The 20808-nt window shown below is 42.2% G+C and overlaps 1 protein-coding gene across 4 annotated transcripts; it reads left to right on the top strand.

The window, feature by feature from the left end:
* The first annotated feature begins 649 nt into the window (after positions 1 to 649).
* Positions 650 to 20808, top strand: LOC6606574 (protein single-minded). Of its 4 annotated transcripts, none has more exons than XM_032722457.1 (8): positions 650 to 1076; positions 15408 to 15602; positions 16732 to 16901; positions 17220 to 17321; positions 17454 to 17645; positions 17714 to 17913; positions 18787 to 18893; positions 18982 to 20808. In XM_032722457.1, exons 2-8 carry the CDS (start codon positions 15428 to 15430, stop codon positions 20079 to 20081), a joined length of 2046 nt encoding a protein of 681 aa, XP_032578348.1. In that variant the 5' UTR covers positions 650 to 1076; positions 15408 to 15427; the 3' UTR covers positions 20082 to 20808. The 4 variants fall into 4 exon arrangements, with proteins under 4 accessions (XP_032578348.1, XP_032578347.1, XP_032578346.1 ...); XM_032722456.1 differs by lacking the exon at positions 650 to 1076 and adding an exon at positions 5374 to 5633; XM_032722455.1 differs by lacking the exon at positions 650 to 1076 and adding an exon at positions 15159 to 15308 and having other exon boundaries at positions 17478 to 17645.

Below are 20808 nucleotides of genomic sequence, written 5' to 3'. Positions count from 1 at the left end.
TCCTATTGTCATAGATATTATTCATTGAACTGAGTGATGCTGTTTCGAGAACCTGGCCAAATGCCGATCCACCTGGCTAATACCTTTTGGCATGCCGCACGCATGCGCAGCGCAGTTCCTTCGCCATCGGTCGCCGGGCACGTCCACATCATCCAGATCCGGCGGAAAACGTGAGCACATATACACGGACATGCATACCAAGGGGTGTGGGAAAACTGAGTGGGTGGGGTGTTCGGGGAGGGGGTGGCGCGGTGGCATTGGCGTTTCATTCATTAATACACGCACACTGGCGCACTGGCAAGCGGGAAGGAGACTGGAAAGTTGCATGCTTAGCCACCACCACCAACACCAGCGACTTCCAGTCAAGGGGATTGAAGTGGTGTCCGTGTGAGCTGCCTCTCTGTGTGCGTATGCGTGCGCACTCGTCGCGCCTCCACATCACTTGCCTGTGTGTTGGTGTTGCCGCTGGGATGTGATGATGCTGCCGTGCTGCTGCTGCTGCTTCTACTGCTGCTGCGGCTGCTGCTGCTGCTGCCTCTGCTGCCCCCAGTTACTGCAGGCTGAGCTCGGTCCATTTGAGTAGTCACTCATTCGCTCGCCGCCCGCTCGCTGGTTCAGCTGCGCGTCCACGCCGTCTGTCCTTATATACATATATGTATAATACCGATATATAATAGCCATACACACAATATCCCAGTTTGGATAATTTTCTCGCTGTGCCTACAAGTGTTAAATAATATACATAAATATATATACATATAAATATCTGTGTGCATTAGGAATAAGTCAAGAATTCTAGCAAGCAAATTGCCCAAGTGCCATAAACGCAATCGCATAATACCCGTTAACGGGCTCATTAGGAAAACCTTTTTTCCGGCAAAAACACAAAACTCGCTCGGCCGCAACACATATTTCAGTTTATTTATTTTAAAACCATCGACTTGAAGCAAAAATGTGCTAGCAGTTAAGGCGACCATTTAGTTTGATTCTCTCGGCGAACGGAGCTCTCCTATTGGGATTTATCGACGGTGGCCCAACTGCAACAATACCAGCGGCAAAACGGATAGCTGCCAGAGGTGAGATGACTCATTGCCCTTCGAAGGAACCCTTCTGACACCATTAAACATTAGTAACAATAAATCGCGGCGACTGTGAACAAGTGAAATCCAATGCGAATTGTTGTAGGCGATATTTGGAATAGAAAACACATGTATGTATGCTGGGCAAACAAAGAACTTGGAATCATTGTCGTCGTCGTCATCGCCATCGAGGGCATGTCACCCAGTCGTCTGTAATATGACGCCCACAACGACGGCGATGGCGTCGGCGGAGGTTACGTTCTGCGTCCTACCCCGGGAATCGGGAACCAAGAATCCAAAATAATTGTTTAGCCACAATAACAATAAAACGAAATAATATAGTGCCGAAAAAATGAGGAACCCATAAACCGAAACGCCCCACTGCCAAATGCAAATTTCCAGGGCCCAAAACGAAAACAACCGAAAGACTCTCTATAATTATGAAAAGGGAAAAGCAGCAAATCGAATTGCACTTAAAAGTGTCCCCTCGCGGACTCCAAATCCATGTCGGATTCCAATCCCAGACGCTGTGGTCATCAGCCCCGCGGTTTTCTACAGAATCCCCCGCCGCATCCATAAAACCAAAGCCAACGATTCTTGTTTTGTTTTCTTAATGACCGTCTCCGGGAATCGGTGGAGTTTTAGGTCTTTCATTAAGCTGAATTGGTAAACTATATTTGAGATTTTACAAAATCCTTTTTTCTAGATATTTATATAGTGGGAGCAGGCAATTGTTGTTACCAGGCTGTTACATAGATATTGTTTTTAAGCGGAAATAATCTTTAATACTATGTTGGTTTAGTTTATATAGTCTTTAGTTTCTTGAAGGTTCTTTAGTTCCCTCAATCAGTATATTCTTTTAAAAATTATCACAAATTCGCATAACATTATTTTATTTTATGTTAAGGTAAGACTCTTCTAGGTGCTGGAAAGCCTTTTCTTTTTCACTATAACCCTTTCATTTGGAGAAAACATTAAAATATCATTGCCTTGTTACAGTTTTCCCTTTATATTGCTAAGAAAAGGAAAGTTGGGCATACATATAAACTTCCTTTCAAAACATGTCTAGCCAATGGACAACTCTGTCACAGCGAAATGGCAAGAGCAAACCCAAGTAGGAGTAGCCCAGGGGTCCACAGAAATATCCACATTACTGACCAGACTTCAGACGGGTCTTCCAAATGACCAACGAGAGTTGTATGCGTTTCAAGTTGAATGTAGAATATGCAAATTGCGCATAGCTAATTTGCATTTATGACAAAAATAATAACTAATAATTTGGCCAAGAGGGGGGTGGGTGGTTAAACCGAGACGCAGTTGCTATATGCTATATGGAAATGGAGTTGGCGATGGCAATGGATACGGATACGGGGACCTGGCGACAATGACACACCGAGAGATATGCGAGAAATTTACTATAATACTTCCAGGAAGGCAAAAAATATGTATGTAGAGAGTGCCGACCGAAGGGCGCAAAGCACGGCGAGCAAACAAAACAGCATTCGGTTCGGACATTGGACATTTGTTGTAGTCGCTGGCCAACAGAAATGACCATGACGGGTCGCCAGCTCCAGGTCCAGCTCCTCGGTGCCTCCACTTCACTTCACTCCGAAAGGTGTCGCGCGCCAAGCAAATTAGCGGGTGTGTCCAATTCGACAACGAGCCTTGGGACTCAGGAGGATGTTGGTCCTCCTAACAACTTACATGCTTACTTAAACACTCAAAAAAATACACATGGAAATTTTATGGCAATTTTAGTTCAAAGTAACACTTTAAATTTATTAATATAACCTACCAAATTTTACTACAAAATAATTTAATAATCAAGTATCAAGCAGATGATGGAACTATTAAGTCGGAAGCTCAAGCTGTGTTAATATATTTTAATGTTTTCCGACGGCTTAAATCCGTCTATCAAATTCTAGAGCATTTTGTGAGAAATAACTTTATAACATAATAATTTAACAATAACATAAATATAGATGGACAATTTCAAAATGTTTCCAGAAATCTAAGGACTATATCATTCTATGAAACATACAGTTTGCATCTATCTCTTAATGATATCAGAAGCCACTGAAACCACAGGCTTAGGGACTCAAATTTCAACCCTGTTACAAAGTGTCAAGCATTTTCGCTGAGTGCACACCTAGGTCACACATATGTGCCGGTGTCTTCAATGTCATGTCCCCTTGTCACGTGAAATCAAATCATGCATCACAATTTCACGCTCAATCGCCAATGTAATTGAGCCGCACAGCCGTCCCCGTTCCTTTAAGTATTTAACAATCCCAGGTTGTCGTCCAACTGCCGCCACTATGTCTGCCACAAATCCAATTGGTTGGCCCAGCTCTGCCCTGAATCCGGGATCGGTGCTGGGTTTTCCGGTCGCCCAGCTTCCGTAAAAACAAAATCGAAGGGGTGGCATCCAAGCGTGAATTGCAGCTGGAGCAACAGTTAAGCAATTTTCACACCCAAAATGTATTTATATAGAGGGATCTGCTGAAATATTTTTTCTAATTTCTACAACTATTTGTTAATGGCATAATTTATGCGAGAACACGAACTCCTAGCACTGTGGCACATACCTTACTCTGCGTTTTCGGTTTGGTCCTGGCCACATGTCCTGTGTCCATTGTTTGGATCACGTTCCCGCGCCGATATCGAATCGGTTCGATCTCGGAGGCAACTTTGTTTCCAAGTGAACAGCGCTGTAGAATAACTGAGATCCTGGCTGGCATCCATTGTGCTCATCTTAGTCCTTGCCATCTCGCTATCGGATAACAGAGCCCGCATTTCGTCCTCATGTATCCGAATCCTTGGCGCTTCAAACTTGTAAGTTTTTTTGCTCTTCCCGCAAGAAAGGGTTCGGGAAATTTTATTTTTGTGCCGAAATTATGGGAATCTCCGTGTCCAATGTGCACGACGGGCATGTGTGCATATTATGCCATCATCGAACGTCTTGAGATACGCATCTATATCTGTGGGCATGTAGGCTTGGACAAGTTGAGGGTTGATCGGAGGAAGCCCCTAGGCTTAGAGCATAGAGCATGTTGCATCTCACACTATTTCCCTCGATTATATTTCTTGGAATACAGTTTTTCTCTTTATTTTTAATATTTCAATGAACTATATGCTAGTGATTCACTATGGTCCATTATCTGCGGCGAGAGGGACTACAAGTGAAAAGAATATTTAAAATTTTTGCACGTTGAGTCCAGATAGTGTGGAAGATGTTGCAGTTGCAGCAGCAGCAGCATAAGCGCAGCAACAACACTGCGCCGCTGCAGCTGAGGGCAAAAATTGTGCTGCGCGTGCAAGAAATTGTAAACGTCATTTGCGATTAGCTCATCGACGCCAGCCAAACAATATAAACAAATAAAAAACAAAGACAACTGAAAAGAGCCGAAATATTGTAAGACATGAGCCACTGGCAGCTGACAAGAAAAGCATTATCGCCAGCGACAACAAATCGGCAACACGTGCCACCGAGCCGGCTGACAAGTGGCCAAAAGATACTCATACTATTCGTGATCGATCAATGAATGAATCGCGTAAAGTCCAAAATGCGATACGATGACAGTGAATTATGACAAATTTGCTATTAACCTCTTTTATGGCAGTGATTTCGGATTTGATTCAAATGAATTTTATATCTAAATGATATTATTTGGTCCTTTTACAACAGATACATATGTTTGGACATGTTATGTTTTTACAGTATCAAATCTCTGAGTTTATAAATTTCGAGATGGTTAAGAGCTAAAGATACTTTAGTATCTTTACTTTGGGACCCCGTATTTCTTTATATGTATACTTATTTTAATGGTTCGATTAAATTCGAATGACCAATTCTGGCTAACAATGGGTTAATGCCGTGCTGATCAGACCCTGCTTATGCACAGCAATATCTGATTCAGGGGTCAAATGTGGGCTTGGATAACATTTATTATAACTGGCGTCGCCCTCCGATTCAACTGAGCTCAGCAGAAGTCGCGAAGAAAGTAAATTCGCTGCGATTCGGATGAAATGCAACACTTTTTGCTAACGCCGCACAAGTCATGGTCGCATGCTGGCCACTGTTTGTTTATTTTCACCCAGCATGTGACATTGTCCGCGGCGAAGGCGACATTGGAACCTCCATTCCACTCCGCTCTGCTCTGCCCAGCTCCGCTCCGCTCTAGAGCTCCGACTCGAGCTCTCCGATCGAAAGCCATCATCTACGGCGGAGCGGCCAGAACACAGAAGCCAGCGAGACCGCTGCAAAAAGCTGAGCGGATCGGTCGCTGGGCAGCGGCGTCGCCGTCGACGGTTGGAGCGTTTTAGTTGCGGTCAGCTTAGTGTTGGATCAAGTCGCACTGCACCCAGTGACCAAGTCGTCGTCGTCGTAGTCGTTTTGTCGTCTTTGTTTTTTTTCACCGCCCATTGTCGCGCGCGGTTTATGTGGCATAATTTACGATTCCGCGGACCCTTGCAACTTCATCTTGGCCAGCGAATCCCTCAAGCGATGCAGCCTGCACTCCCGGCAGACCGCTTATGAGATGGATCTAAAAAGTAATCATTACCCAAAAGGAATTAAACTGTGCTGCACTCGAAGAAATTTTAACAAGTCCTTTTTTTTGGAAATATATATTGCCAAAGGACAAAGTAGTGCTTAAATCTAATTTTACTTTAGATTCACAATAATTAAAGATTTTTATTAAAAATATTAGTTTGATATACAAAGTATAAAGTATCTTTTGGTAGGAATAATTTGTCACTTAAACCTTATTCTATCATGACTTAAAATTAAAAAATCTTAGAAACTAACCACTTACAGGGAAATTATTAAACCATTCCAACAATACTTTAGGACCTTTCGAAAGTTCCATTTTACTAAATTTGTGGGTTTGACATTTTCAAAATATTTTTTATTGTGTGCTGCAGCTGCACTGTGTTTGTTTTTACTGTCTCGGGATTCTTGTTTTTTGACTTTGTTGTTTTTTTTTCCATTTTTTTGTTTTTTTTTGTTTGCATACGGTAGCCACCGAAAATGATTTGTTTTGTCTGCCCAGTCTGCAGGAGGATGAGGGAGACAGGGGGAGGTTATGCGACGTCGTTGTTGGGGCAAACTGCCTTTGTTTTGTGGCAACGTGCATTTGGAATCGGAATTGCAACATATCAAATTTCAATTTCAGTTGTAGAGATTTTGGAAATATGGAAAGTTTTCAAAATTCTTAAATACCAACCAAGCAACAGGCAACTCGAAATCATTATAAAATTTAAAGAACAGATATTTAAAATTAAAAGATTTAATAAATTCAAAATATTACTATATTGTATTCAGTTATAAAAAAAACTGAAATAGAATACAAGAATTTTCTTTGGTTACCATCCGTAAAAATACATCATTGCATGATTTTATGATTTCAAATGCTGTTGCCATTACAATTTTATTTGTTTGTCACATTTAATTAGTTTCGTTAAGTACATATTTATAGATCCCGAATTAGATAAAGGAAATAATTTCCTTTTACGTTTTTATGGAGGCATTAAAATATTTAGCATTTCAAAGGGTAACATCAAATGTTTACGAGTTGCTTAGAAAAGAAGTGAATAAAAATGGCGTCCATGCGGGGGAAGCCCCTCTCTCACTCTGTCTCTTTCTCGCCCACACACAGAGCAGTGGGCACCAATACAACCGGAAGTGACAATACTGACATTGAATTTTGACAAGCGGAAGTGCCCAATGTGCGCGTTTAGGTGCGCGCAGGAGAGGTCTAAAAATGTAAAAAAAGAAAGAAATATGAAAAGGAGAACGCTTAAAACTCAAATGCCAGAAATGTTCGCTAATGGAGTGTAACAACCCACACACAGACAGCTCACACACACACACTCCTGCAGAGCGAAACACCCACACAAGCATGGAAAACAAAATGAAACTCAAATAACAATTATTAAGGCGTTGCCAGACAGGCACACACAATACAAACACAACACAAACACAACAATTATGTGCCACTGTGTGTGTGGGCGGAGCGGTGGCGCGATACAAACTCAAACTGAAATACAAACACAAGCGTAAGCATACGTATTACGCACGCACTCACACCAATGCCAGTTCCAGTTTCCAGGCCAAGTCAGCCAATGAGAAAATGTTGTTGCCTGCCTGTTTGTCTGTCGTGTGCCTGTGTGTTTCTGTGTGTATTTGTGTAATGCTCGCCGCTCTTCTTCTTCCGCTCTCGCTTGCGCGCACTGTTGTTGTTTGCCGCAGAGGGTGGTTGTTTTTGCTGCGCGAGTGTGTGTGTGTGTTAGTGTAAGTTGTGGAACCCGTTTTCCACTCCCCCCATTCTCCTGCTCCTTTAGGTCTGTTACACTGAACAACAGCATTTGAAACAGCCGCAAAAGCAGCGCAGCCGTATTGAAATGGTCGGTGAATGAACCACGCACAGTGTCTTTGGTTTTTCTTTTAACTATTTTAAAGTTGTTAGTTATATAGCTATAAAGGCTTTGTTCTTAGTAGCACAACTACCTTTTGAGCTTATTATTGCTTGAAATGATTTGCCCTTTAGCTGCATCAAATTGTCTATTTTATCACATCTCCAAGACTACGCTACAAACACCATCATTGTCAGAGTTAAAAACATTATTAATATTGTTATTCTTTATTTGAAATAGTTGTCTAAATTTTGCTGTTTAAAAAGCGTATTAACTTTATGCATAATGGGGGTTAAATGGCTATCGATATTGCGTATACGACTAGGTGAACAAAAATTTGGTGCGTTCGGTTTAAACATTTTTCCTTATTAGTATTACATAAATTTATATAAATAAATTTCGACCTTGAGTTAAAAGTAGGCGGATCCGATACTAGATCCTTAAGCGGTTTTCAAAAGAAATATTGTGTAGCACACTTTTCATCCAAAGTAACCTAAATACTTCCAACACTACCACAGAGACATAATACTTTTTCTTGATTCTAAAATTTCTAGACTAAACAGATATGCTGAGAAGATTATTACCCATTTAAAATGCTGCCTCACGATCAAGATAAGAAGCAAATGATAAGTGTTGTCTCCATTTATTTATTTATCTATGAGAACCGTATCCCCACCAGAATAATGTTGAAACAAATGACAATCACCTTCCGCTCAAGTGTCAGCGACCTTTGGGCATATCTATTTTCGTGCCATGTTCGACAGCACATGCACCACTGTGCTCCGCTTCTAATGTCTCGAAAATGCTACCTGGGGAATGGGACTCGATATGGAATTGGGAAAGGGACTGAGACACCATTTTCTTGCGCTCTTAACGTTGTATTGCTGTTTCCCCCATGCGTGTGTATGTGTGTGTGTGTTTGTTTGACAGTGTGTGTGAGTGGCCTGTGCTTTGGATTGTTTCCTGTGCTCGTTTGTCGTATTTCTGGTCTCGTCTAGGATTTGATGCTTTTTAAATTCTTTTGTCTCGTACATTTTTTGTTGATGAATGTTCTGTGTGTGTTGCACGTTGAGGGGCTTGCCTTTTCTCAGGGGATGTTTGTTCTGCTTCCTCTTCTTGCTGCTCAGCATCGGTGAGTGTTTATCTTGGGTGTTAGTGTGGGTGCCGTCCTGAGTGTGTGTGTGTGTGCGTATTTGACTTCTAGTGAGGAAATCCGCTTAATGCTGTAATTTTGCTGCGCTTTACAAACGAACACGTCAACTTTGATAGTGTAACCATTTTTAAGCAAAGCAAATGTGGAGATTCCTTCAACTCGTTATGCTAATATGAGCCAGAAATAACACTTTAAACACTTTATTCTTGAAATTAAAACTTTGTATTATATTATTTCGTAAACGAAAAATGCGTAATGATAAGAATAAGGTTCTTGTTTCTTAAGAGATAAAGATCAAATGATCTTTCTTTGATCTAGAAGACCTTTTTCACTGTTTATTTATTTTTTATCAAAAGATTAATATTTAAATGACTGATTTAAGTGATACCTGAATCTTCTTGAGCACTTTATAATCACCTGGCCGCAATATTTTTACCAAAATATTAATTTAATTAGTCATAAGCAGTTTATCATTCGTTAAGTCACATAAACCCTAGCTGAAAACAGAGAAATCTTCCTATTTCAACACTATTTTTGGGGAAACCGACTAATTACCCGGACTTAGAAGGTCTTTAGCACCTACATTTATTTTGGGGATTTGATTTTGGGGGAGGAGGACTCTGTTTCTCCCGCCAATCAACCCCCAAAAATCTTTACCCCAACTATTTTTAAGCGGAAACTTCAACGCTTGCCTTGATACTAAAGTGAAAAGTGTCGTAAATTTCAAGGTGAAATAAGAAGTAGCTGTATACTTATATGCAATTTGTATATATTAGTGCTTATGTATTTTCCAAGTAGAGTCAATCAATTTGCTCCATTTCACTTAACATTCACATTTGAATTTCAAAAGATGTTTTTAAAAACAATTCAATTAATTGTAAACTATAGTTTTTGCTTACATAAAACGATTCGACAATGGAATGTTAATGCCTTGTCGGTATATATATTTAATATATGTATATGTATGTAGTGGCGTTTGTGTATACCCATAGGTATCTAATGAAACGTGATTTTCTCTAAAACGTGACTTTGTATTGATTTTTCTCCAACCATACTTTTGTTTCATTTTACACCAGAGAGTAGACTCAACCACAGTGTTTTTGTTGTAGTTGTAGTTGCCGCTGCTGTTGTTGTTGTTCTTTTTTTTAATGCCGCCGTTTTTTTTTTGTTTTTGCAGTTTTTATTGCAGCGGAAAATTGGTATCGTCAACTGTTAAATGAATACGCAGTAGATTGGCTTCCGAACCATTTCGATATGGTTTTATTACTGTCATTAATAGCGAAATGTTGGAAACACAATTCTGGGAAGCTTATATGCGACGGAAGCAACTGATTTTTTGTGCAAATATTATTTATTTGATTAAATTATAAATTTAATTGGATTAATTTAGTTAAGGTGATGTTGAAATAGCAAAGCACTCTTGTGTATTTTACATTCCTTGAATTTATTTTTATGCAAATGTATTTTTGCTACAATAATTATTGCTCTGCATATCTTGAAAAAACTTAACACAAATTCTTTGAAGATCGTAGTTTAATAGTTTTATGCATTTAGTAGTCATCTTACCCCTTTCGCCTGGAACATTTCTTATGTTAATTTGCTCGCAACTTGTCATCCGCATTTCCCCTGCTCCACTTGGTGGGCTTATGTGTGTAACGTGTTTACACTGTGTCCATGTTGGTCTATTTGTTGGAATCACACTACCCGTGGCTATTTGCTCAGTGTCCACCATCAGCGATGGTAGCCGGTTACCAGGTTCGTCCGTATCCATTGTTGTGCCCGCTGCTGCTGGTGTTTTGGAGCAAATTCGAAATCAAATTCAAATTTATGGTGAACATCACGTACGGCAATGACAACAATGGATGGCGGTTCGGTTGGAAGTCCAGCTTCGATTCTGATACCGATACCGATTCGGATTCCGAGGGTATGGAATGGACTGGACTGGACTGGCTGCACCTTGGAGAGGAAGTGATAATGGAGGTGTTTGGGTATTTATGCGTAGGTGAGGTTGGACCTATGTACAGATAGCATAGTCATACTATACCATACATGTGTGCGTGTGTACTGATTCGGGGCCTCAAATTATGATTATCGATTTGACCCTTGGAAGTTAGTTGGTGGTAGTGCGCTGCTGTGCAACACATTTTGACTTGTTTGATTTTCCGAGAGCAGGGGAATTGTTGCTGGTTTTCGTATTGTTCTATGGCCTATGGGGGCCCATCGGCCATTTGGCTGCAAGTTTGTATTGTTGATCGATTTTACGTGATATTTCCGAGATTTTCCGTATTTATAGCTTGGCTGCTCCTGGTACACATTTCGCTGCTGCCGTATTTGTTGCTTGTATACATATACATACATATTTTTTTATTCCATTCGAAAGTTTACTTTCGCATTTTGAACGCCTCATCGCTTTGCGTATTTGCCCTGGCTATTTGTACGCCCCCATCCACTTCACTTCCCCACCGAAAGCCCCACATAATTCCAAACTCGAAGCGGCAGCTCTCGTTTATGTTTGTTGAGCAAATACAAATACGATTGCAAATACAAACACGAATAAAATACATGCTTAATTATTTTTCGAAAATATAGTGTAATGAAAACAGTGATTATGATGTGCTGCTGGTTGATTATTATTACGATTATGGCTTCGGTTGGACGGATCGATTTGGCTGCACATTTATTTGCTTTCACTTCGCTGCTGCCCAATTTGTTTGTCCTGGTTGTGTTTTATTTCTGATTTACGGTTAAGTTCATGCAAAATAATTTGCCCGATTAATGATAAATAAAGTGTATATTGGGTTGCACAGCTTCAATTTGCAAACAAAAGCACTAAGTTCCCATTTGCTGTTTGAACTGGCATTTGCAACTGATGCAGGACTATTGGGATTATAATTTATGCAGTTGTTTTTTTCCATTTTAAGCATTTTTAAAATTGCATTCATTTACAGCGATGCGTATTTTGCAAATTAATTTGTACAAATAGCTCGTTTTTTCGTTTACAAAAGAACTATTTATTTAACGAAGAATATCTTCAGGATTTTGTTTGTTTGTCACTAATTTATTTTACAACATTTTGGAATTGGATTTTGTGGAATAGACAGAACTATCTAATTTACTCAATTTATAAATTTACTTGCCTCTTTAATTTTTTTTACATTTTATTAAATTTCATACATAATATAAAATACACTCCTTTAAGCTCAATTTTTATGCTTTAATCTCTTGACTAATAACTTTTGATGCTCAAGCGACAGAAGACGATTATAAAACCATTGTGCTCATAAACCATTATGCTAATCAATAGGCCATTCTTTGCATAATTTAGGGCGCCATAAAAGGGCCAATTGCCAACTTAACGGGGCCAAAAACAACGACAACTGTTAGCAATTAGCGGATTTGGGCGACCAAAAACAAAGCCAACGGTTTGTTGCCTCTTTTCTGAGATTTTGGCTGGTGGTGTTGTTTTTGTTGTTGCTGCGACCGTCGTTACTTGTTATTGCAGGCAATTAAAAACGCACGCCCAACACCCTCGAAACACCCCAAGTACACACACAACCAAACAACACCCCTCGGATTGCATAAACTTTTGTTTGATAATGTTAAAGTGCCGCGCAAACAAATCAAAAAGCATATTGAAATTGGGTTAATGTACGGATGCGGAGGCAACCAGTCCGGATGCGAGTCCGTATCCACATCCGCACCCAGTTGGTATGGTATGGTCTGTCCTGGTCTGGTGGTGTCCTTAGCCGCTGTTTGCTTTACGGGTTTTAATCCGAAAATTAAGCGTGAGCTGAGCATTAAAATTTGCGACCCATTCCGGAGGGAGGTTGCCCCTTCAACGACGCGACGCCGACTGTTGTTTCAAGATAAAAACTTCATGTGCGTTGGAAAAACACACGGGAAAAGAGCGAAGGACCGAAAATGTGGGGGTGGGTGGGTGTTGAAGTGCACAGAGAAAAAAGAAAGCAGCAAAATAATTGAAATATAATCGGTGAACTAACTACTAAAGTTTATTTTAAATAATGGCACAATAGGATGTGACTTTTAAAAAAATCATATAGCTATTAAAAAACATATCAGTTTAATGAAAAGGCCTTTTGATGAAAAGATAGTTAAATGTTCAGCAATTCTAGAAAAGTAATGATTGAATATCCTTTACCACATATTTTGTTCAACACACAATTCTTCGAGTGCTGAAACATTTTGGCAGGAACAGGAGCAGAGCTCTTATCGTTGTGGCCCCGGCATATGTTACGCACATTTACAGCGTATGGCGATTTTCCGCTTTCCACGGCCACGGCCACAGCTTCCCACCTGATAGGACATGGGACTCGGGAATGTGTGGGAATCGCAGTGAGGTGCCGGTAGGAGTGGCAGGTATGCCTGGCCGCCTCGCAAGTTTCTCACACTTCCAGGACATGTGCTGATTTTTTTTGGCCGTTTTTCCCCGACTGGTTATCAATTGGACGATTGGAAATTCCCCGATGGCGATGCGCTAGCGTGAGAACATGAGCTGCGAGCACCGGGTTTTTAGCATATTCATACCTGTGGCTCGTCCTGATGGGAAGCGAGAGGCAGCAGGATCGGATGTAGGATGCAGAATGCAGGATATAGGGTATAGGCGCTGTTGCGCCTCGCCCGCAACACCCACATTAGCATCGGACCAGCGTCCAGTGTCCTGTTAATTGCTTTATGGACTCTCTACTTTCCGCTGCGTGGGAATCTTTGCTCATCCTACCTGTTTCCATGCCACACCATCCCATTCCCACAACATCTTCCTCCTCACGAGGAACTCTCTAGTTCAAGTTCAGTGTGAATATTTGTGTTGACTTTATTTTTAAACTTTTGGCCATTTGTTTTCAGTTTGCTGTTTGCGCTTGTAACCAGATTAAGGTCAAGTTGGTCGGATGGGCTGGGATTCGGCTTGAGATCCGGTTCATTGAGTTGCCATTCGAGGCATGAGTCGCATTTTTATACGCTTTCCGGGAAAAGATCGTTAAGGTTTGAGTTTCATTGGCGTGAAAGGGGAACTTTTGTAGCCCGAGGGTTTATTAAAATTCTCTCTTTCAAATGAAATTTTTTTTAATAAAATTTCTATAAAATATTAATCTTAAAGATGTGCACATTTTACGATGATTTCATACTATCTAGCAAGTTTAGATTTTATCTTTGTTTCCCATGTCCAGAATTCAGATTATGGAAACGAATGCTGATATATCATTGGCATATTCCCGTATTTATGGCTATATGAAATGCTGTAATGTTCGAATGGTATAATGGCTTATATCCTGAATAATTTTGACCCACTTACGACTCGTAAACTATCCTATTAAATGGATTTGCCGGCATATGAGATAGCCAACCCTCTGGCTGACTCCTGTCCGCATTTTGTTCGCGAGTCGAGTCATTTGTGGCAATCGCGGCCTAAATGGGAACGCCTCAGTTTTCCCCTATTTCCCCTGGCATTTCCACTTCTGCAACGGAGAAAGGGAAGCAACCTCACTTCAGACGTGCATGTTGGCACATTTGCGTTGCGGATTAGCGCGGAATACTCTTTAGGATTATGATCGTTGGGCAAATCTGTTGCTCCTGCGAATGCGTAACGGATGTCGACAATTCCCTCAATCTCTGACTTTTGACAAATGTTTCATTTCTTGCTGCTAAATGGATGCAAAGCACCAATACAAAGGAAACACTTTATTGGAGTTTTTGATTTGATTATTTTCTTCATTTTTTATTATAAATTAGCTAAGCTCTAGTTATTCCAATGTACATTTAGAAAATGTATAAAATTTGCTATGTTATGGTATTATATGACCTTAAACGGCGTCTGATTGACTTGCATATCTAACATTTTTGGGCGCAAATTAGCGGCAAAACTAGAAACATTTAAGATACGTGACCTAAGTCAATAAACTTGTATTTACGTGCGAATTCCAGACATTCGGTACATTTAGGTAAATGGTCAAGTTCTTTAAGAGTGACAGAAAAAGTGACTCGATGGGAAATAAAGCAGCAGGAGTTCGAATGGCTTAGATTTTGCCAAAACTGCGCCAAAATCACGTTCGAAAACTATCAATGGCAGGATTCCGGCTGTGGGTCATCCTCATCCTGGCTGTGAATGTGTGTGTGTGTGTGGTGCATATAAATTTCGCCACCTCCTAAACTCTCGTTTTGTGTGGCAGTGTGCGTCGGACATCATTTGGTTATTATGTGCTCACACATATATGTATGTGTGTGTGTATATAGATATAAGTGAAACTCCTGCGGTCGGCATAAGTCAACCTGTTGAATGCAGGAGTCACTTCGAGTGAGATGGCAGCTATTTTCGTTTCGCCATTCAGCAAAAAGAATCTGGGCAAATTAGTAACATTGCGAAAAGTCAATTGCATCGGGTAAACAGGTAAAAATCCAGTGTAACCAATGGCAGGTTCCCAGGATTCAGGTAGCAGATCCTCTTCGGGATCAGTTGGGAAACTGTTAAAACTGCTTGTGCTGGTGGAAAGCGGCTCAGTTGCAAACAGGTGATTGCAGGGATATGAGCAAGTGCTGAGGAAGTGCTCGCAACAGTTTCAAAGCAGGATCTATAGAAAACAATATCTTTAAAATGACCAACCATCGGCGAGTGCGCAAGGATTGCTATGAGAGCAGATTGCATGGTCGGTTGTGGTTTTTGGCAACGAAATATATCAAGGTTTTTTTTGTTTTTGTTACCAACTTTTACTGAAAATGCTTTTTGGTTATTTCGATTTTTACAGATATAGCCAAAACGTGTGCCATGAAGGAGAAAAGCAAAAATGCGGCACGCACGCGACGTGAAAAGGAAAACACGGAATTCTGTGAATTGGCCAAATTACTGCCGCTGCCGGCGGCGATTACTTCGCAACTGGACAAGGCCTCCGTCATCCGGCTGACCACGTCGTATTTGAAAATGCGCCAAGTTTTTCCCGATGGTAAGTTCAATCGGAAAATCGTCCTGCGGAAAAACTCACTTGATTGGCGCTCAATTTGTCGCCGCTCTTGGCTTTTCATCTCGTGTGAAATGCGCCTTGTGGCTACACGGCAAATGATGCGGAATCTTTGACAGCCACGCGACCGACACGCTCATTATAATCCAAGCTCGTCATATCCTCGCAGCAGGACATGCTCCTTTGTTTTCACTTTAACTCCAATGTACTTGCAATGATTTCATTTCATTTCATTTTACGCTGCCAGTTTTCAAGTTTTCAAGTTTAAACGGCTATGTTTGTTTAAAGCATATGTTGGCGAGAATCGGCCAGGGAAATAACAGGGAAATAGCACTCAACAATGGGCAGACAATAAACAGTAGGATAAAGTGGGCGGCTGGTTGGGGTTGGCCAAAACACAATGGCGGCTGCTTGGTTCTTTCACTCAAAGAGCAGCGAGAGCCGCACTGGAAAACCGAACTCGAACATCCTCCCCCCCTCCACACATTTTCCCAACTTTTCCCCACCGCCCATGTGAGTGTGCGCCACTGAGATTTTCTGCTGACAAAGAGGGTTGCTCGAGAAGTGGGTGGGTGGTGGGTCGGTTCGTCGGTCGTTTGGTTGGGTGTTTGTCGCTCCCATTGTTGCCGCACCGTTTTGTGCTTTTCTTTTCAGCCTTTATTGAAATAATTATTTTAATAATAGGCAACAAACAACGAGATCCGGACGGGCCAAGGAAGTGCCAGTGGTATTATGTACAACACAATGTATGTTGTATATATGGTGCGAAGTCGATGAAAGCCAGGGGGTGGGCCAGTGGGTGGAATGGTGGGCTGTGAATGGGCCACCTACGGCGCTCGATGACTTTAATTGGGAATAATATTTAGACGTCAGCAGTGGCAAGTAGGGCGTGTGCTGATGCCACTGCCACTGCTGCTGGTGGGAATTTTGCGAATTAAGATACTTCGAGCGTATGACAAACAATTAATTCAGGACATTGGGCGGATAAGACAATAGAAACGGGAGCTTGATATAAAACTATATAAAAATCGATTTTATTAAGTAGCAAGCACTTCTTACATTTGATTTTTAAAGGCAATAAAACATATTTATAACTTTTAATCTTATTTTGTAGGTCTTGGCGAAGCCTGGGGCTCCTCGCCTGCCATGCAACGCGGCGCCACCATCAAGGAGCTGGGCTCCCATCTGCTGCAGACGCTGGACGGATTCATCTTCGTGGTGGCTCCGGATGGCAAAATCATGTACATCTCGGAAACGGCCTCCGTGCATTTGGGCCTCAGTCAGGTGAGTGTCGGTGAATGGATCTCTTGTCCTGATTTATGCGCATAATTTGCCGGGCCACCTGAATTTGCCTTTTTGTATCCTGGCCACCACTTGCATTTGCAAGTCAATGGGCTTGGATGGTGCAGGGAACCCAAGTGCTGTGGCTTCAGCAAAGACGATTCATTTGCATTTGCCCACTAATTGGCACTCAGTGCTGGTGAAGCAAATTTACATAGCTCCAGTTACATTATCAGCTTAAAGATAGTAACTTTACATCAGTATAGGATATATTTTATATAAATTTAATATTTAATGACTTCATTATCTTTTTTCAACTAGGTTGAGCTGACGGGCAACTCGATATTCGAGTACATACACAACTACGATCAGGACGAGATGAACGCCATTTTGTCGCTGCATCCGCACATCAACCAGCATCCAGTGAGTAGAGCATCCGTGTTTCCACAGAGTCCTTTGAAACATTTGAAAATGTTTGCGCTCTCTTTCTCTCTCTCCATCTCTCTCTCTCTCTGCCATGCATCCATCCTACTCTGACTTGTACTCACGCCACAGGCCGCCTTTCTCAACTCCCTACAGCTCGCACAGACGCACACGCCCATCGGCAGTCCCAATGGCGTCCAGCATCCATCCGCCTACGACCACGATCGCGGATCGCACACCATCGAGATCGAGAAGACCTTCTTCCTGCGCATGAAGTGCGTCCTGGCCAAAAGAAACGCGGGCCTCACCACCTCCGGATTCAAGGTAAAGGATTTTATACATACCATTCCTTCAAGTGTATTGCTTATCCTTGTATTACTTGATGATTTTAGGTGATACACTGCTCCGGCTATCTGAAGGCTCGCATCTATCCCGATCGCGGGGATGGACAGGGCAGCCTCATCCAGAATCTCGGCCTGGTGGCCGTCGGTCACTCGCTGCCTTCATCCGCCATCACGGAAATCAAGCTGCACCAGAACATGTTCATGTTCCGGGCCAAGCTGGACATGAAGCTCATCTTCTTCGATGCACGGTAAGTTTAATAACTATCTGCAGTTAATTATGGCACACAAATTTGGGTACACATGTTTTTTTATCATTAAAATCCTCTCGAGATATTCCTATAAATAAAGTAAATATCATAATATAATTCTAAGACCAATTTTTATCCGTGTAGCCTGGTGCTTTTACAGCATAATTTTTCTCACTGCACTCAAAAAATCCTCGAAAGTATCCTGTGCCTGTTTGCCGTATATATGACACTAGGCAAATATTTAAACGGGCCGCAGAATTCGTTTTTTACACCACGATAAAAAGTACCAGCAGACGCCCCCAAAAAGATAATGTTTTCAAAGTGGCGAAAAACAAAAAAAAAGAAAAGAATCGAGTAGGAAAAAGGAAATGTAAGCAAGACGGTGGCGACATGACAAAAGGAAAAACAAATCATTTCCCTCTTGAGCTTGATTTTCCTTTGTCCCTGTGTGTGTGCGTGTGTGTGTGTGTGTGAGTGCTGAGGGGGAAAAGGGACGCTGTGTAAGTGCCTGGCGGGCCAAAAAACCAGCCCACTTTGTCTGACATTATTGTCACTCAATTACCCTCATGATGCCACACAGCATATTGCCATCCTATTCTGGCGCCCTCGCACTTTCGCAGGGAACAACCCCAAAGTGGTGAGCGGTAAATCAGCCCCTTTTTCGCCGCATTTTTTTTTTTTTTTTTTGTTTTTCCTGCATAATTGAATTGGAGTCGGCAAAAGTAAACCAGCCGAATAAAACACGCCAGCGACAAAGGCAACACCAATGACCAACCATTCACTGTTTAAATAAGCCAGCAAAACTGTTGCCCTCGACCTCGAAACTTATCCACATTCTCATCCTCATCCTTTCGCCTGTTTATTTGCTTACAGCGTATCGCAGCTAACAGGATACGAACCGCAGGACCTCATCGAGAAGACCCTGTATCAGTACATCCACGCCGCAGATATCATGGCCATGCGCTGCTCCCATCAAATCCGTAAGTAAACTCGTCCCTATCCACTGCCATAATAATTTCCATAAAACATCATTCTCATTGAATTTGTTTCTTCTCTCCCTTTCAACAGTGCTGTACAAAGGACAAGTGACCACCAAGTACTACCGCTTCCTCACCAAAGGCGGCGGCTGGGTGTGGGTGCAGTCGTACGCGACACTGGTGCACAATTCGCGATCCTCGCGAGAAGTGTTCATCGTGAGCGTGAACTACGTGCTGAGCGAACGAGAGGTGAAAGACTTGGTGCTGAACGAGATTCAGACGGGCGTTGTGAAGCGGGAGCCCATATCGCCGGCGGCTCAAGCGGCACAGGCAGCTCAAGCGGCACAAGCGGCCCAAGCGGCACAGGCGGCACAAGCGGCCCAGGCGGCGCAGGCGGCACATGCGGCTCAAGCGGTGCAGGCCCAGGTGGTGGTGGTGCCCCAGCAGTCGGTGGTGGTGCAGCCGCAGTGCGCCGGAGCAACGGGTCAGCCGGTGGGCCCGGGTACGCCAGTTAGTCTGGCCCTCAGTGCGAGTCCCAAGCTGGATCCCTATTTTGACCCCGAGCTGCCGCTGCAGCCGGCCGTTACGCCCGTGCCCACAACGAATAACAGTAGTAGTAGTAGCAACAATAATAACGGCGTGTGGCACCACCATCATGTGCAACAACAGCAGCAGCAACAGCAGTCCGGCAGCATGGATCACGATAGTCTGAGTTACACGCAGCTTTATCCGCCCTTGAACGACCTGGTGGTAAGCTCGAGCAGCAGTGTGGGCGGTGGCACCGCCTCAAGTGCGGGCGGTGGATCCAGTGCGTCGGCCTCGTCCTCCGGCGTTTACTCCACGGAGATGCAGTATCCGGACACGACCACCGGCAACCTGTACTACAATAACAACAATCACTATTACTACGACTATGATGCGACGGTGGATGTGGCCACCTCGATGATACGTCCATTCTCGGCCAATTCGAATAGCTGCTCGAGCAGTTCGGAGAGCGAACGGCAGCTGTCCACCGGAAATGCGTCGATAGTGAACGAAACATCGCCCTCACAGACGACCTACAGCGATCTGAGTCACAACTTCGAGCTGAGCTACTTCTCCGACAACAGTTCGCAACAGCATCAGCATCAGCAGCAGCAGCAGCATCTGATGGAGCAGCAGCACCTGCAATACCAATACGCCACCTGGTGATCCTAAATGTAAATAACCAAAAGCTGGACGATGAGCCTTGACTGCTACTGTACTGTTGTTTATAAAACGTCGACTGCCCCAACCCCACCATCCGTTGCAATGTTATATACACCTCTGAGTTCTCAGTTCGAAATTGTAATATGTGGCTGAGCCATACACCATCTGAATTTCTAGACCTCCTCTATGCCTGTATTTTATTTATTTAACTCCCCCCATGCATACCCAATGCAATGCGTTCGCGTTAATTGTGCAGTGTAAAGTTACAAAGAAATTTATACAAAATGCTAAGAAATTAAGAGTCAAAGAAAGAAATGCGGAATGATCGTTGTTAACAAATGCAAAAGCAAATACAAATTCTATAATAAATAGTTGTAAGGCCTAATTGTAAACTGTTCATACAAACTAACTTAAATTAATTGCACATACTTATACTTATAACTATATCGTAAAGCGCATACACTTGGCCCCCATAATCATGCATACACATAGGATCTACGAATATACATATGTATGTATATCCATGTATATAATTATGCAATAATGTGTAAATAGTGCAGGGTCCGCTCCACTATGCAGTTAACGAATATGATCTTCATAAGTCAAGTAAATAATTGTAAATGTAAAATCTATTATTATCGAGAATTTTTCTAATTTGAATAAACAAATTATTACGTGGGTGAACAATAAAAATAGAGCGAGAGTTCGATTTTTTTCAAAAAAGCGCCGC

Source organism: Drosophila sechellia, chromosome 3R (genome assembly GCF_004382195.2).
Source record: "Drosophila sechellia strain sech25 chromosome 3R, ASM438219v1, whole genome shotgun sequence".
In the NCBI taxonomy this organism is placed as follows: domain Eukaryota; kingdom Metazoa; phylum Arthropoda; class Insecta; order Diptera; family Drosophilidae; genus Drosophila; species Drosophila sechellia.
The sequence above is the reverse complement of the archived record's forward strand: the minus strand, read 5'-3'. Positions and strand labels throughout refer to the sequence as shown.

What these genes read in the sequence shown, in the direction of transcription:
- LOC6606574 (XM_032722454.1), top strand. Translation starts at nt 15,257, where the DNA reads ATGACCAACCATCGGCGAGTGCGCAAGGATTGCTATGAGAGCAGATTG. An exon ending in GCGCCAAGTTTTTCCCGATG is followed by an intron (nt 15,603 to 16,731) that starts GTAAGTTCAATC and finishes CTTATTTTGTAG; the next exon opens with GTCTTGGCGAAGCCTGGGGC. An exon ending in CTCATCTTCTTCGATGCACG is followed by an intron (nt 17,914 to 18,786) that starts GTAAGTTTAATA and finishes ATTTGCTTACAG; the next exon opens with CGTATCGCAGCTAACAGGAT.